We start from the raw sequence: 18251 nt of genomic DNA, 5'->3' as shown, positions 1-18251 counted from the left end.
ACATTCAACCATTCCAAATTCATGGAGTTCTAATTAATCAAATCACCTACCATTCACTCTGTATACTGTTCTAGTGGACAGAACAAATATTCATTCAGGCCCACTGTATAAAATTCCAATTGTTTAATACATTTTCCATTCTTCTCCATTATATCGAATTAAAATGTACCAAGACATTTTTCATTCTTCTTCCAATATAACAAACAATTTTCTGGTCATTCACAATGTATAGAATTCCTATGCCTAAAACCATTTAATTCCTATTGTGTAGAATCCCAATGGACCAAACCACTCTTCAGTCACTCCCATTAGGAAGAATTGAATATCTGAAATCACTTTCCATCAATTTTCTTTTCTATATAATTAAACCATCTCCTATTATATAGTTCAGCCATATCCAGAGACTAATGGAAATATAGGTCAGGTCAAGTCCGGGATTGCCGAAAAATTGAACAGGCTTTGACCTTGGAAAAGCAAAGGGAGATTTAGGTCAGGCAGATGAAAGGGGCCGAGCGGGCTTGAGCCTCCGCATGTGGCTACACGGAGTGGAGGAGAAATGCAGGTAAAAAAAACAGAAAAGTTTATTGGGTCAATAACTGAACATGTGGGAGAATTAAATAGCATAGAATGCTAGAAATAACTTAAATAGAAAACTAAAAATAAAAGGTGAAGTAAATAATTAAAAATTAGGGTACAAAAATGTTTAAAAATGGACATAGAAATAAAATAAATGTCTAACTTGCATGTTCTTGTGGAATTGATTGTTGGGATGTGATTACATCAGAGCAATCACATGGTTGGCACAGACCCATCAGCAATACTGACGGGATTCTACAATATTACAAATAGTGCAAAGGGGTCTTTGAGCATGTAACAAAATAGTGAGCTTATTTATTTAAAAAAAATGGGTTTACCTTTTCACCAAACATAGTGCACAGTGAAAACTGCTAAAAAAAAAGTTACAGTCAGAATTTTAATGGTTTGCTATTACTCTTTACAAGTTTGTGTTTATTTTCAGAAATCAGATTTGGTGTTTTCTCAATGCTTTCACTTTTTTCATTGAAATCAAGTTAAGAAAATTTCTAGTCACAGATATTACATTATGCATTTATTGTATCGGAAGCAGCGTATACGAGATTCACCTGGAAAAGAAAGTATGAGGGTGAACCTGTGGTCTTCATTCCCCAATGTGATCGTGCACGCTAGGGTTATTTTTTAAAAATGTTTAAGTCAGTCTGATAGACTTTTGAAAGATAAGTCACCAATTTTGAAAGGAGCACAGACCAGAGATATGGCCTGGGAATGATTGAAGAGTGGTTTGGTACATTGGGATCCTACACAATAGGAATTAAATGGTTTTAGGCATAGGAATTCTACACATTGTGAATGACCAGGAAATTGTTTGGTATATTGGAAGATGAAAAATATCTTGGTACATTTGTGTCCAACCCCATGCTGTCGTCAGGATTGGTGAATTTATCCTATGGAGAGTTCCTGGTGAGAACGTTTAATTTTCTTTCCCCCAGAATTTTTGTTTCATTAAAAGTAAACAGACTAATTTTTTTTTATATTCTGTGAAATTCTATTAGTTTAATCCAAAAATCAGGAACCTTAACTAAGATATACCTTTTGTACAGGCCACAAAGGATAACATACTACAAGAAAAATAAATTACTAATGTTTGCAGGGGGAGGGAGTTTACACACACCACCTCAAGGGCCAATTAGGGATGGGCAATAAATGCCGGCCTCACCAGCGACGCCCACATCCCATGAACGAATAAAAAAAAATGTTAGTTACAACCTGTTGAACTGCTTTGTTTTTCGCTTGCCAGAGCTGGAAAATATCACTCCAGTTAAGGGATATACATGTGCTCTAGTGATGTGAGGTAGAATTTTCTCCTCAACTATTGTGAATGAAGAGAATCAAGTCAGTAAGTACATCTACTAACACCAAGCATGCAATTAAATCCACTTAAATACAAACTGTACAAATGCAACATCAACTTAAAATATAACTTTTCAAAACATCGTTTCTCACCTAGTTATTTCTATATAGTTTCCTTTCTTTATATGGAGCCGAACATGTGCAAATTACATTTGTTTGCAGATCAAAACAGACCAGTAACACAAGGGATGTTTCTATTCAGTTCCTGAATTCAAAAGTGAGGATCACTATAATCACACCTGATTGCTAATTATCCTCTATGCTATTGTTCCATTTTACTCTTTCGGCCCAACTCCCCAAACTTTCGATAGATTTCGAGGCAAGCATCAACTCTAAGTAAGCTTTCAGTAATGCATCCAGGTCAACAAACAACCCTGGGGCAGAGGTGGGGGGGCGGGGGAAGAGAAAGAGAAGAGAGGTTCTGATACCCAGAAAATGGTCTTGTTATTTTTAAAATATATATTAATGAGATGAACAAGAATATTGGGAGCAAATTCTCAAAGTTTCCAAATAATAGCAAGATTGAAGGCAGAGCAAATATTGAGGAAAAATGCAGCCGAAGAGTTCAGATACAAAAGGGATATAGCTTGGTAGCCTAGTGTCCTTTTTCTGTTTCTAAATAGTCTTGTGTTTTCATAGTTACTCCCCTTCCCCATTCAAGAACCACATCAGACCTCATCCAACAAGGTGGATAGATGACTTGCAGACAGATCTTTGTCAATGCCACTGTTGGGTTGTTAGGAAATGAGAGCTGCAAAACGCAGCACCTTGCAATTTTTTCCCCTTTGCCACCACTTGGGGAATCAGAAGAAGAATGTTGTGTGCTAACTTGTGAAATCAACAACATCACCTTGCATTTATATAGAGCCTTCAGTGTAAAAAGCATCCCAGGGTGCTTCACTGAAGCATAATCAGGACAAAAATTAGCACCGAGCCAAAGAAGAAGATATTAACAAGAGGTAACTAAAAGTTTGGTCAAAGAGATGGGTTTTAAAAGGTAGCCTTAATAGGAGCAGAGGGAGGTGGAGAGGTTTACAAAGGGAATTCAAGAGCGTAGGGTCTAGATGGCTGAAGGCTCGGGGAGCGGGGCACGCACAAGAGGCCAGAGTCAGAGTTCTCTGAGGGTTGTAGGGCTGGAGGTTACAGCGATAGGGAAAAACGAGATCATGAAGGTTTAAACACAAGGATGAGAATTTTAATTTGGAAGGGTTGGGGGATCGAGAGCCAACATAGGTTAGCGAGTACAGAGATGATGGATGAACGGAACTTGGTGCAGGTTAGAATACGGGCAGCAGAGTTTTGAATGAGCTGAAGTTTATGGAAGGTGGAAGATAAGTGGTCAGGAAAGCATTGAACAGTTGAATCTGAAAGTAAGAAAGGCATAGATGAGTGTTTTGGCAGCAGATGAGATGAGGTAGAGTCAGAGATGGGCAATGTTACAGAGGTGAAATTCAGTAGTCTTTGTGATGGAGCAGATATGGGTTCGGCAGCTGAGCTCTGAGTCAAATTAGGATGCTGAAGTTGCGAACAGTCTGGTTCAACCTGAGACACTGGCCAAGGTGGGTCGAATCAGTGGCGAGGGTATGGAATTTGTGACGGGGACCAAAGACGATGGCTTCAGACTTCCCAATGTTTAATTGCAGCTCATCCAGAACTGGATTTCAGACAAGCACTCTGCCAAAACAGTGGCAGCCGAGATGTTGAGAGGGCCGATGGAGACAGAGCTAGTTGTCTTCAGTATACATGTTGAACCTGACAGTCTTCGGATGAAGTCACTGAGGCGTAGCATGTAGATGAAGAGCAGAAGGTAAAGAATAGACTCCAGAGGTAACGTGTGGTGGTGGAAAGAGAACCCACTGCTGGAAACACTCAGACTATGATTGGATAGGTATGAGTGGAACTAAGCAAATTTAATTCCATAAAAGAATTACCTTCCCTTATGAAATTTAGGTTTAGAAATGTATATATCTTGTTCTGCCAGAGACTCATTAATGAAGACAAAATGCAACACATTCAAAATTAGCAATTCAACTTTTATTAAACTTACATTCTGATAATATTATTAAGTCCTTCAAAAGAATGTCTTTGGATCTTTTTCAGTGGCAGATGAGTAAACCTCCTGGAAACAAAAGAAAACATGATTGTCAGTTGCTCAAACAATTACATTTTTTTTGCTGTGGAAATTTAAAACAAAAGCTGCTTCACATAAAATACTGCATTACAAAATCTATTAAGGACCATGAACATCTGAAGGTTTTATTTCAAAGCAGCGGTAACCTGTTAGGGAGGAAGTACCGAGTGGAGCGTCACAGGGTTCGGTGTTGGGGCGTCTACTGTTACTAATCTACATTAATGACAAATGCAGACACCCAATGCAAGCTCATCAAGTTTTCAGATGATGCTAAGCGAGGAAAGGCTGCCAAAATGGACAAAATAGCCAGGGACCTAACAAAGAGTTAAATAAAATCTGCACTTGAATGGCCAGGCATTGCTAACAAATTGGCCATTGTTTGGGATTGACGCAGACCAACTGCCCATCCCACATTTAAATGACCTCTTGTCCTCCCATAACCGGCCAACCAGCACATGGCTATCTATAGAAACTATTCCTTTCAGGCTAGTTTACCTCCCCCCCCCCCCCCACCCCACTGGTAAGTCTCCGGTAAATGAGCCCTACATCTCACTTGTGAAGACCGTGCGCTCCTCACTAAGTGCAACCCATGCCTGCCAATCCTCCTAGACGCCAGGAGCTCAAGTATGGCATGGAAGCCTGACTGAGAGACGTACAACCCGTATTACTAGTGCCGCTGAGCCTGTGCGCCAATTACTGTCCCATATATTATGCGGCTGTGTATGCCTGCTCCTTTTGAAAGCCCGAATTGCCGATGCAACTCCTGAAGCTTGTCCACCATGCACCACAGCTTCTCTCCGGGACAGTAGATGGGTTCTGCCACCGTCACCTAGATGAAGTAGCCATGCCCCATTAAAAGCCTGCCTCCAGCAGGGTGGGATATGACACATGTGGTCTCCCACATCTCCCCTGGAGCAGGTATGGCACAAAACAATTCCCCCCTCATGCTGTGTGGTGCAGACCTGCTTCCTGAACAACCCACGTTCTCTGGTGTCATTTCATATTCAGTTTATGAGGTGAGCTTTCTGTCTGCCCATCTGACCTCTTGGGCGTGGTGACGGGTTATGCCTCCTCCAGTAAGTAATATTATGGCCTTCCTGGATGAAAATACCTAGCAATACATGGTGAGCCACTCTGCCAGTCTTTATGGCGTTCGCCTCAGCACTGGGAATCTTCAAGTTTGGGATGTCCTAGATCTTATGCAATATGGTCACCCTCTTCTATAGCTGCCTGTGTCTGACTTAGTGAGGTTGGCCCAGTGCTGCAACACCTGGATCTTCTTTTCGATATCCCTCTCTGTTTGAACACCATTCCCTAACAAAATAACAAATGGCATGGATGAATAAACCTCTATTTCCATGATCCCTGGGTAACCCATGTATTCCAGCCAAACTCTGGCCACAGGAACTTTTGTGGTCATCCACAGCTCCCAAATACGGGCAGCTTGGTTCTTTGTGTAATGGTTTAAGGTAAGGGGTCAATCAATGTACATTGGCAGTTATTGCATAATTAACCATCTCACAGATGATGCAGCCGAAGTCACAGTAAGTGAAGAGGTAGCTGAGATACCGGATGGGCTAAAAATTGATAAAGAGGTACTTGAAAGGCTAGCTGTACTTAAAGTAGATAAGTCACCCGGTCCGGATGGGATGCATCCTAGGTTGCTGAGGGAAGTAAGGGTGGAAATTGGAGGTACTGGCCATAATCGTCCAAACATCCTTAGATATGGGGGTGGTGCCTGAGGTCTGGAGAATTGCAAATGTTACACCCTTGTTCAAAAAAGGGTGTAAGGATAAACCCAGCAACTACAGGCCAGTCAGTTTAACCTCGGTAGTGGGGAAACTTTTAGAAACGATAATCCTGGACAAAATTAACAGTCATGTTGACAAGTGTGGATTAATTAAGGAAAGCCAGCACGGAATTGTTAAAGGCAAATAGTGTTTAACTAACTTGATTGAGTTTTTTGATAAGGTAACGGAGAGGGTCGATGAGGCAATGCTGTTGATGTGGTGTATATGGACTTCCAAAAGGCGTTTTATAAAGTGCCGCATAAAAGGGTTGTCATCAAAGTTGAAGCCCATGCAATAAAGGGGGCAGTGGCAGCATGGATACGAAATTGGCTAAGTAATAAGAAACAGAGAGTAGTGGTGAACGGTTGTTTTTCGGAATAGAGGGAGGTATACAGTGGTATTCCCCAGAGTCGGTACTATGACCACTGCTTTTTTTGATACATATTAATGACTTGGACTTGGGTGTACAGGGCACAATTTCAAAATTTGCAGATGACGCAAGATTTGGAAGGGTAGTGAACAGTGAAGAGGATAGTGGTAGAATTCAAGAGGACATAGACAGGCTGGTGGAATGGGCGGAAAAGTGTAAAGTTATACATTTCAGTAGGAAGAATGAGGAGAGGCAATATAAACTAAAGGGTACAATTCTAAAAGAGGTGCAGGAACAGAGAGATCTGAGGGTTTATGTGCACAAATCATTGAAGGCTTCTACAAGTATATAAAAAGGAAGAGAGTAGCTAAAGTAAACATTGGTCCTTTAGAGGATGAGACTCGGGAAATAATAATGGAAAACAAGGAAATGGCAGAGGAATTGAACAGATACTTTGTATCTGTCTTCACAGTAGAAGACACTAATAACATACCAATAATAGTAGAAAATCAAAGGGCAAAGGTGAGGGAGGAACTAAAAACAATCACTATCACTAGAGAAAAAGTACTAGCTAAATTAATGGGTCTGAAGGTTGACAAGTCCCCTGGACCTGATGGCTTGCATCCGAGGGTCTTAAAGGAAGTGGCTACAGAGACAGTGGATGTATTGGTTGTAATCTTCCAGAATTCACTAGAGTCTGGAAAGGTCCCAGCGGATTGGAAAACCGCAAACGTATCACCCCTATTCAAGAAGGGAGTGAGACAGAAAGCAGGTAACTATAGACCAGTTAGCCTAACATCTGTCATTGGGAAAATGCGAGAATCCATTATTATGGAAGTAGTAGCAGGTCATTTGGAGACTCATAATACAATCAAGGAGAGTCAACATGGTTTTATGAAGGGGAAATCATGTCTGACAAATTTATTAGAGTTCTTTGAGGAAGTAACGGGCAGGCTGGATAAAGGGGAACCAATGGATGCAGTATATTTGGATTTCCAAAAGGCATTCGATAAAGGTGCCACATAAAAGATTACTGCACAAGATAAGAGCTCATGGTGTTGGGGGTAATATACTGGCATGGATAGAGGATTGGCTAACTAACAGAAAACAAAGAGTCGGGATAAAAGGGTCATTTTCAAAATGGCAATCTGTAACTAGTGGGGTGCCGCAGGGATCAGTGCTGGGGCCTCAACTATTTACAATATATATCAATGACTTGGATGAAGGTACTGAATGTCTTGTGGCCAAATTTGCTGATGATACAAAGATAGGTGGAAAAGCAAGTTGCAATGAGGACACAAAGGGCCCGATTTTAGCAGGGATGCGGGTTCTCGGCGGATGGGCAAGCAGACGCGTGGGTAACGCGCCCGGTGAAATTAGTGGGTTTCCCGCGCGATCGTAGCAGGCAACCCACTAATTGGATTCACTTACCTGCTCCTCCGGGTTCCCCGCTGCTGATCTGCGCATCGGGCGGGCTGCGCATGCGCAGTAAGATCTGTCAGCTGGAGGCGCTCTATTTAAAGGGGCAGTCCTCCACTGACAGATGCTGCAACCAATAGCAAAGATGACTGCATGGAGCAGCCCAGGGGGAAGGCTGCTCCCAGTTTCATGATGCCTCACCCCAGGTATCAATACATGGGGTGAGGAGGAGGGGGAGGACAGAGATCCTCCACCCGGCGGGCGGGAGGAAGTGGCCCGCCTCCGCCACCAGGAAGGCCCGGCTTGAGGTGGCAGAGGGGGTCACCAGCGCAACCAAATATCGCCCACCTGCACACAGTGCAGGAGGCGGTCCAATGACCTCAGTAGGTCAGCCAAAGTGAGTACACGTAGTCTTTCCCCTACACTCCGTCTGCCACATCACTGCCCCCACCCCACATCTCCTTCGGCACTGCCAACACTACTCTGTCACATCATCCCTCATACCCACTCAAACCCCATCCTCATCTTACCTGCACCTACTCACCTCGCCAGTACTCACCCCGCCACTACCACGCAACCCAATGCTCATACAATCTCATGGCTCTATCCCATACTCACCCTCTCGTGCATCTCTCTCACGGCCAGCCTCACTCAACCTGCCACCACCTGTGCTGCAGCATCAGGGCATGCATCACATATGTGCAGTAGGCAGTGTAAGGCAAACGTGTCGTGAGCATGAAGGGGATGCACAAGGGTGTTTTAGGGTTTGTCATGGTTGTTACTTCTATTGAATTTCAGAACAACTCACATCACACATTATATTGGCACCACTCCTGCCATGTCTTCGCGAATCCTGTCCGGTTTGTGCAATAATGCCCGCTCCTGGGTATCACTATGAGGACCCACCACTGATGCCACCCATTGTGTCACTGCAGAGTGGGTGTAGGTGTATTTGCAGGGCTCTTCTGCGCAGACGACTGAGAGACATCGGCGATGTCCCCGGTTGCACCCTGGAAGGCTGCGGAGGAGAGGTTCGGGAGGGCAGTGGTGACTTTGACAGCGACAGGTAGGAAGATGGTGCACGGGCCAGCCAGGAGCAGCTCGGCATGTAAGAGGCTGCAGATGTCCACGGCTACATGTCGAGTGACTCTGAGCCTCCGTGTGCACTGCTGCTCAGAGAGGTCCAGGAGGCTGAGCCTCGGTCTGTGGAACCTGTGGCGAGGGTAGTGCCCTCTGCGACGCATCTCTCTCTGCGGTAGCCCTCCCTCCTGCTGTATAGGTGGATGTGTCACAGCACTCTGTCGTGAAGCTCCACGTGTCAGAGGTGGACGGCGTGGATGGCGAGGCTGGTGATACTGTTTGCCCTCCGAGGAGGTCATGACTGCAGCTACGGTGGCCCCCATCCGCAAGATGTACATCTGAGGGGGTCCGCAAGGTAGGTACATGTCTCCGGACCCCGGGGTAAGTGTGCAGGTTGGTGACTTTGACCGTCAGGAGGAGGGTGGTGGAGGCCAAACTTTGTCCCAAGTGACAGAGTGGCCTCCTGCAATGGGTGAGGGTCTCCCCCCCCACCTGTCAAATGGACCTTTGCAGCTGCCACAGGCTGACAGCTGCAACACATCCATTCGAGCTGGGAGTGTTTCCCCCAGTGTGGGAAACAGTCCCATGTTGATCAAAAATCACACACAGTCCCTTAATCAGGTCAGTTAATGACCTCAAATACCAAACTAAATATTGTCAAGTGGCATCCCGCTGGCTTTAATTGCCTGCGGGATTCCCACCACCGGGGGCTGCGCGCGCACGCCGGCACGTCAGCGGGGAACCTGGAAGTGGGCGGGATCGAGGCTAGATCCGGTCCCGCTCCTGGATTTCGCGATTTTCGGGGCCCCCCCGCCGAGAACGCACCCGATAGCGGGTGCTAAAATCGAGCCCAAAGTGTCTGCAAAGGGATACTGACAGGTTAAGCGAATGGGAAAAAATTGGCAGATGGAATATAATGTGGGAAAATGTGAAGTCATCCACTTTGGGAGGAAAAATAACAAAGCAAAATATTATTTGAATGGAGAAATACTACAAAATGCTGCGGTAGAGAAGGATCTGGGTGTCCTCGTACATGAAACACAAAAAGTCAACAATCAGGTGCAGCAGGTAATCCGGAAGGCAAACGGAATATTGGCCTTTATTTCTAGGGGGATGGAGTATAAAAGCAGGGAAGTCATGCTACAACTGTACAGAGTGCTGGTGAGACCACAGCTGGAGTACTGCGTACAATTCTGGTGCCCTTATTTAAGGAAGGACATACTTGCATTGGAGGCAGTTCAGAGAAGGTTCACTAGGTTGATTCCGGATATGGAAGGGTTGTCTTATGAGGAAAGATTGAACAGGTTGGATCTATACTCATTGGAGTTTAGAAGAATGAGAGGAGATCTTATTGAAACATACAAGATTCTGAGGAGACTCGATAGGGTAGATGCTGAGAGGATGTTACCCCTCATGGGGGAATATAAAACTAGGGAGCATAGTCTCAGAATAAGGGGTCGCCCGTTTAAGACGGAAACGAGGAGGAATTTCTTCTCCCAGAGGGTCGTGAATCTTTGAAATTCTTTACCCCAAAAAGCTGTGGAGGCTGAATCATTGAATACATTCAAGGCTGAGTTATACAAATTTTTGATCAGCAAGGGAGTCAAAGGATATGGGAAAAGGGGGGGAAAGTGGAGTTGAGGTAAAAATCAGATCAGCCATGATCTCATTGAATGGCGGAGCAGGCTCGAGGGGCCGAATGGCCTACTCCTGCTCCTATCTCTTATGGTCTAAGGCGGCAGGGCAGGTTGAGCAAGTGGTTAAGAAAGTATATGGGATCCTGGGCTTTATAAATAGAGGCATAGAGTACAAAAACAAGGAAGTTATGATGAACCTTTATAATACTGGTTCGGCTACAACTGGAGTATTCTGTCCAATTCTGGGCACCGCACTTTAGGAAGGATGTGAAGGCCGTAGTGAGGGTGCAGAAGAGATTTACTAGAATGATTCTAGGGATGAGGGACTTTAGTTATGTGCAAAGAAGCTGGGGTTGTTCTCCTTAGAGCACAGAAGGTTGAGAGGAGATTTGATAGAGGTATTCAAAATCATGAACGGTCTGGACAGAGTAGATAGAGAGAAACTGTTCCCATTGGCGGAGGAGTCAAGAACCAGAGGACATAGATTTAAGGCTTCTGACAAAAGAACCAAAGGTGACATGAGAAAAAACCTTTTTTTTAAAAAATCACAGTGGTGTGATCTGGAATGAACTGCCTGAGGGGGTGGTGGAGGCAAATTCAATCATGGCTTTCAAAAGGGAATTGGTTAAGTACTTGAAGGGAAAAAAAAGCTAGGCTACGGGGATAGGGCGGGGAAGTGGAACTAGCTGGATTGCTCTTGCAGAGAGCTGGCACGGACTCGACGGACCTAATAGCCTCCTTCTGTGCTGTAACCATTCTATGATATCTTACAAGTTCACAGTCTCCTGATTTGTGTGGTAGGATTTCCAAGAGACCAGCCCTGGTTTGCCATGTGTCCTGCCTTGCCATATTTAAAACACTTGATCTCATTGTCTACAGATCTCTGACTTCGTCTAGGCTGCCCGCACAAGCTCTGCTGGTTCGCTGAGTGACTCGTCCATGGGACGACTTGAAGCATCTGCGACCTCTTCCCACCATGGCTTACCTGTGCTCATTAAAATGATCAGCACATCAGCCTAGCTGCTCGAGGGTTCCATCTCCCTAATCAAGTAACTAGATTCTCAAATCTTCTGGAACTATCTCATTGCCTAGGCTCACACATGAAGAATGATCACTTGGGTGGTATATTGGAGAATACTGGCACATGTGGATTAGTACTCCAAGCAAGTATCAGCATATTTAGGAGAGCAGCCAGGGAAGAAAGAATAAAATTGTTACAACTAAAATTTTTATATGTTGTGTACTATTCTGATGCTGGTTCCAGTAAAATCTACAACAAAACTCTTATGCCAAATCCATGATTGAATCACAACTTTGGAAATCAAACAGGAAATTAAGTTGACCATAAACCTATGTCAAGTTGTTCAAGTAAAGGGATGTATTTTTCCTGAATACAGTTGAGCTGACATTCAGCATCTCACAAGAAGAACTTTTACCTTATTTAGTTGCACCAGGTGCTTTTATTTTCAGATTTAAAAGATCTAGGGTTAGGGAAAGAATGAATCAGATAACTAAGAGACTAAGATTCCTGTCTTCACTCATTTTAGTGGTTGCAGTGGTTACAAAATCTCCTTGATAAAGCCTACATGTGCTTGAGCATCTGTAGGTCTTCATTGGTAAATCAGGATTTTCTCAATTGTTGCTGAGCCATTTTTCACAAAATTTGCACACCCCTTAGATTAATGAACACTTTTATGCTGGTTAAGTGGCTTGTTAGCTGCTTAAAAAGTATTAACAAATCATTGCAAGTGTGATGATTGGCTGCCAGTTTTTCTTTTAAATCACTAACAAATTAGTATTCTTAGGAATTACACATTCAAAGCTGTTTATTTCGCGGATTTTTAATTGTGATGACAAATCAGTTTTTTTGATTAAAAAAGAAAAATCTAAGAACAAACTGGTCAATTTTCCTTTGGAAAAAGTTCAATGTAACCTCAGAAGCACTGTGAAACCAATCGTTGGATAATAGGAAAAAATAGCATATGTACCAGCTCTTTTGCTTTCTCTTCCTTTCTTGTGTCCAAAACCAGTCAGTCAGTCAGTCATACGACTACCAGGCTGGTAGAAGGCAAAATAGATGGATGGACCTTGGTATTTTGCCTAGCAATTCCCATGTCCCTATGTTCTTACAGTCTAAGTCAATCAATTTACCTGGTAATCAAAAAGGTATTGATGGTTCAAAAAGAAAACTACCCGTGACATAATGCTGCACATTACGAACAACATCCAGAATTCATAACGCAGCGTGTTAACAGCACAGTACATAGAACATTAAAAAGTTAGATTCATGATGTCCTTTAACGATAATCTATAAAAATCTAACAGTTGTACTGCTAATTGTAGTGCAGATTACATTTAAAGCAGCAATGTCATCTCCAAAGAACTCTCCATTGTGCTATTCAGAATCCATAACAGCTCTTATACCTTTCCTTGTCTGAGCCAAGAATAGAGTACTCGATACATATATATCCAACTATTGAAACTGCAGCAGTTATCTTCATTCCTGACATGCAAAAACCTGACAAAGCTCGAATGCCCAATTCACCTGTTAAAGACTATCAAAGACGGAAATGTTGTTTGTTCCTTCCTTAAGAACCATTAATCATTGGATTTACATGCTGAGCAAGCCTTGTGCAGTGTGTACACTGTCACAAATCACCAGCAGAAATGCCCTACACAAAATGATGACAGATGCTCAGCAGGCATGAACACCAGAACCCCCAAAATTGCTGACTAGTACTTCAATTGCCACTAGTATAATACTTCACACCAAAAATTTCTAGGCTTTTATTTTGTACATGTGGACAGAAGGATTCCTTAAAAAGATACATTCAACTAAGTTCCTGAGCTGTCCCTTGGATAAGTGCCTGGCGCACCAGTCTTCTTGACTACCCTGGAGCTTCAGGTGTTAATTGTCTCCATGTGATTTATAACAATTAGTCTTAACTGTATTCAGGTGGCGCCTATCAATTGGGGACTCTGTTGTATCCATTTATATGAGAGTTTATCTTGGGTGTGGGGAGTGTGGATCACTATGAATAAAGGCTTGGAAGCAACTGAAGACCAGGCTCTAGTGTTCTATCCTTCACATCTGGCTATCCAATTTATAACATCAGGAGCAACATCCTCATGGTCAGTGATTGCCTTTTGCTCTGACATTGGTCGTCTCCTCCTCTATGGTTAGGCCTCTTTGCAATAAACAACAATGATTCTGGAAAAATTGTACTGTAATGTGCTCCTCACCATGCATCAAGTGCTGCTCCAAGATGCCGTTGGAATCATAGAATGATTATAGCACAGGAGGCGGCCATTTGGCCCATCGAGTCTGTGCCGGCTCTTTGTAAGTACAATCCAGTTAGTCCCATTCCTCCGCTCTTTCCCCGTAGCCCTGCAAAATTTTTCCTTTCAAGTATTTATCCAATTCCTTTTTGAAAGCCACGATTGAATCTGCTTCCACCACCCTTTCAGGCAGCGCATTCCAGATTATAACTACTTGCAGCGTAAAAAAGATTCTCCTCATGTCGCCTTTGGTTCTCTTGCTAATCACCTTAAATCTGTGTCCTCTGGTTCTCGACCCTTCCGCCAATGGGAACAGTTTCTCTTTATTTACTTTATCTAAACCCTATCAAATTTCCTCTTAACCTTCTCTGCTCTAAAGGAGAATGGTGTGCTGAATAATAACCGTAGTTATTGCATGGCCGTCGTATCAATCAATTTTGTACTCATTGAAGTGAAAGATGTTACTGCTGAGGAATGAAACACCTTTTATTTCAGGCACACAGGATGCCATTAGCCAAAGCTGAAGAAGGTATTCAGTCTCCCAGGAGCCATCCTGCCAATTTTCCTTCACCCTCAAATATGCTTGATACAAATGACTGGTGCGAAATGAAAGCTGTTGGAGAAGCAGGCATTGACTGGCATGTTACAGTACTATTGGTTACTGTTAACTGCAGTGATAGAGTGCCATCTCTTTCTGTTCATATAAGTCATGCATTGTGCCGAGGGGCCAGTATGGTCACGACTACCATCAAATCACTCCTGTACCATAGGGAAGGAAGCCTGTAGTTTGGTGGAATTGGATGGAGTTATTATGCTGCTGTTGCTGCTCGGTGACAAAAGGAGATAAAAGGTATTGGCCCTACTGAATAATGGTATCAAAGAGTTGACTGATAATTTATGGACAAGTAGGCTGATGCTGATGATGTTTCCCATGCTAGCTGGAAGGAGCTGGAGACAAAAATTGAGGGCTGTGGTCAACTTGATGGCCATTGATACGTGCGGTTCCAAAGTGCGGGGTTGTCTGCTGGTCTTTCTGTATCACAGCACTCTAACTGTCTCCCTGCTAAGCCTCAGCTTCTGTGTGGTTGTGCCTAAGCCTGTTAATTCCATAGGCGACATAGTGGCAAATCCTGACAATAACCTTTGGTGCTACCCAACATTTCTGGCAGCCCTTCTCAGTTTTCTTCTTGTCCTCCTCAACCAAGTCAGTGAAGTCTATCTCAGCCAAGGGAAGCAATCCCCACTGCAGTGAACTTTCTGCAAGCAGAAACTCAATGAAACAGCAGTTGCCTTCACAACCTAAAGAAACAAGAAACCGGCTCAGCTACAATGCCCGATTTATACAGGCAGTAACACCATATGACGTGTCATGCCTGAAACCTGTAATTTGGTGCACTCCTCCACCAATAACAAATGTCCACAACTACCACCATAACTAGGCTAACACAGAAGTGTAGAAGCGCATGCTAGCTTAATGCCTCCACAACAATTTTCAGAAACCAGGCAATAGATCCAAACTCTACTGACCACTAATACACTTTGCTGCTGGCATAACCATTAATAGAAAAAAGTTTCTAGGCTCATAACTTCTCAAAAAGGATATTAGACCACAGATCAAAATATAATTTTTTTTAAAAATAAATCAATTTTGTACTCATTGAAGTGAAAGATGTTACTGCTGAGGAATGAAACACCTTTTATTTCAGGCACACAGTGTTCGCATCAAGCTCAGATATAGCACAGTTAGATGCAGGGCACAGCATTCCACTCCACCAAAGTTTCCTCAGCACTAACCTCAGGAGTGTCCTATACTGTATTGCATGACATTTTTTCATTTCCAGGCCAGCTATCTTGGAGCCTTTCTGAAGTAGATTCAGGGTCACATCAGGGACAGTTTGGTGCTGTGAGCTAGTGTCCATTAGGAAATTGATTGATTCTGCCCAAACTAATTTCCTTAAAATACCTCAGATACAAAAAACTTTCATCCCCTCAGTAAGGGCTGGATCTGAATCTAGGTCCCAGGTGAAAAGCCAGTAATTTTAGCCTGCTCGATTATCCATTAGCCACAAAAAATACAATGAATAACAGGCGCATCACATATTCAATTGCTGAGTAACTTAAATGACTTTCAGGTTATTGCTACAAAGTATTTCCTCAGGAGAAAGGAACAGGACATGCCATCCTCAACAACTATCCGTCATCACTTTTTTTAAAAAATGGCATTTCTCTCAATTACATTAGGTTTGAAGAAAAAGTAATGGTTCCCACGCAAACTATAGCAACCAATACTTGGAGTGGCGGTCAAGAGGTCCAGTGGTTAGAAATGTTCGCTTTAAAAAAACAAACTGTGTTCATCCAGTTCTATGTGGGCAATTACCAAATAAATAGTTATAGAGGAAGAATTAATGGAATAGGTTTTTCAGAAAATTCATGTCAGACAAAAGTAGTCTTCAGATGAATGGTTTGGAACATGGAGTTATTTTACAACTTCTCAGTTATAGTAATTGACACTTCTACCCATCACTCAACAACAGTTTGAATCTCAGGACCTTTTTGCTAAATTACAAGATCAAACTTTAAGAACTATTATTTTCATCTTGTCAAGGTAATCTGAAAATGCAAACATTTTGAAGTAAAGAACCAAGATGAATTGGTATTATGCAATGTATTTCCTAGACACCGGACTGGCCAGATGGACTGCAATAGTCTTTTCCAATCCTGATCATTCCTATGTTCCCAATACCTTTCCAAATGTTGTAGCATGTTTTCCATTGGTCCATTATTGGTAACAGGGCACTTAGAAAATCATAATATGATTAGGCAGATCACATTAGGGGATTTTTTTCAATCCCTGAGCTGAAGCAATGGGATCAGAATGCAGCAAGCTTGGCAGCAAATTTAACTTTGCACAATTTTCTTGGGTCAGCTAAAATTAAATATTCCTAATGACCTCTCGCTATGTTTTGAGCCTGCCGCCAGGAGATCACTGTGAACACTGGTCCAGAAATTGTGCGCAGCTGCTGCTTTCCTGCTGGTCAGTGGGGGAAAAAAAATCATTGGCCAAAGAAAGATTGCTGCACAAAACTTAGGATGGCTGGAGTATGTCACAGAACATTCCATTTGCAAGAAAAAGATTAATAATCTCAGGAGATCTGCCAAGGTAGGCAGTCTTTTCCTATACCAAATCATTAACCAAGTATGCAAACCACTTGAGAGTCTCCTCTCAACTTATAACACCATGACTGAGGTCATATGCTAAAGGACCTCCGAAAATGTTACACCTCTTTTAAAGCTTCACATGCATGTCCGCACTGCAGCAGGACACACACTCTTACTGTCACATAAAACTGAACTATAGCATTAACATTTGGAGAGGTAGGCCCACAGTGCATACTTAAAATCTGGCATGATCACAAAATAATTACAGATGGGGAAGACCATTCAGCCAATATTAATTCATCCATCCAGAAGCACTCTGCAGCCATCTATCCCTTTCATTGCAACTTCTAATTGTTGCTTACATAGAACGCACAGCACAGAAACAGGCCATTTGGCCCAACAGGTCCAGGCCACTGTTCATGCTCCACACAAGCCTCCTCCATCTAACCCTATCAGGATATCCTTCTATTCCTTTCTCCCTCATGTGTTTATCTAGCTTCCCTTAAATGCATCTATGCCAGTCACCTCAACTACACCTTGTGGTAGCGTGTTCCACATTCTAAAGAGGTTTCTCCTGAATTCCCTGTTGGATTTATTAGTGACTATCTTATATTTATGGCCCCTAGTTCTGGTCTCCCCGGCAAATGGAAACATCTTCTCTACATCTACCCTTCCAAAGCCTTTCATAATCTTAAAGACCTCTATCAGGTCACCCCTCAGTCTTCTCTTTTCTAGAGAAAAGAGCCCCAGCCTGCTTAATCTTTCCTGATAAGGATATCCTCTCAGTTCTGGTATCATCCTAGTAAATCTTTTTTGCACGTTCTCCAGTGCCTCTATATCCTTTTTATAATATGGATACCAGGACAGTTCACTGTACTCCAAGTGTGGTCCAATCAAGGTTCTAAACAAGTTTAACATAACTTCTCTGCTTTTCAATTCTATCCTTCTAGAAATGAACCCCAGTGCTTGGTTTGCTTTTTTTATAGCCCCATTAACCTGCATCGCAACTTTTAGTGATGTGCATCTGTACCCCTCGATCCCTCTGCTCCTCTACGCCATTTATTATCCAAGCAATAAATGGAGACAGTGGCCAACGCTCGGAATAGACCTCTGGGCAGAGATGTGGAGGTGAACGCAGCACCCCCCACCCCCACCCTTTGTAACATCCAATTGTTGTATTTAAACAGTTGGATGCTGCAATGGGGGTGGGGGGAGGGGGTAAACTTACCTCCACAACTCTGCCCAGAAGTCTATTCCACGTGTTTATCACTCTCTGGGTGAAGAACTTCCTGATATAATTCCTAAAGTTACTTCTTACTAATTTGAACTTATGACCCCCTTTTGTCCTACACCCACCAGTTTAAGTTAAAATATTATTTCAGATTTACCTTTTCCATATCTTTTGCTATTTTATATACTTCAATAAGACCACCTCTCAG

At 43.0% G+C, this 18251-nt stretch overlaps 1 protein-coding gene across 3 annotated transcripts in view; it reads right to left on the bottom strand.

The window, feature by feature from the left end:
* LOC137324455 (lutropin-choriogonadotropic hormone receptor-like) overlaps nucleotides 1-18251 on the bottom strand; it is a 98625-nt gene that overhangs the window by 63521 nt on the left and 16853 nt on the right. For all 3 annotated transcript variants that reach the window (XM_067988737.1, XM_067988738.1, XM_067988736.1), the window contains exon 2: nucleotides 3995-4066. In XM_067988737.1, coding sequence (XP_067844838.1) covers nucleotides 3995-4066 — 72 coding nt within the window. The remainder of the gene's footprint in view (nucleotides 1-3994; nucleotides 4067-18251) is intronic.

This window comes from Heptranchias perlo, chromosome 8, assembly GCF_035084215.1.
Source record: "Heptranchias perlo isolate sHepPer1 chromosome 8, sHepPer1.hap1, whole genome shotgun sequence".
Taxonomy (NCBI): Eukaryota; Metazoa; Chordata; class Chondrichthyes; order Hexanchiformes; family Hexanchidae; genus Heptranchias; species Heptranchias perlo.
The sequence above is the reverse complement of the archived record's forward strand: the minus strand, read 5'-3'. Positions and strand labels throughout refer to the sequence as shown.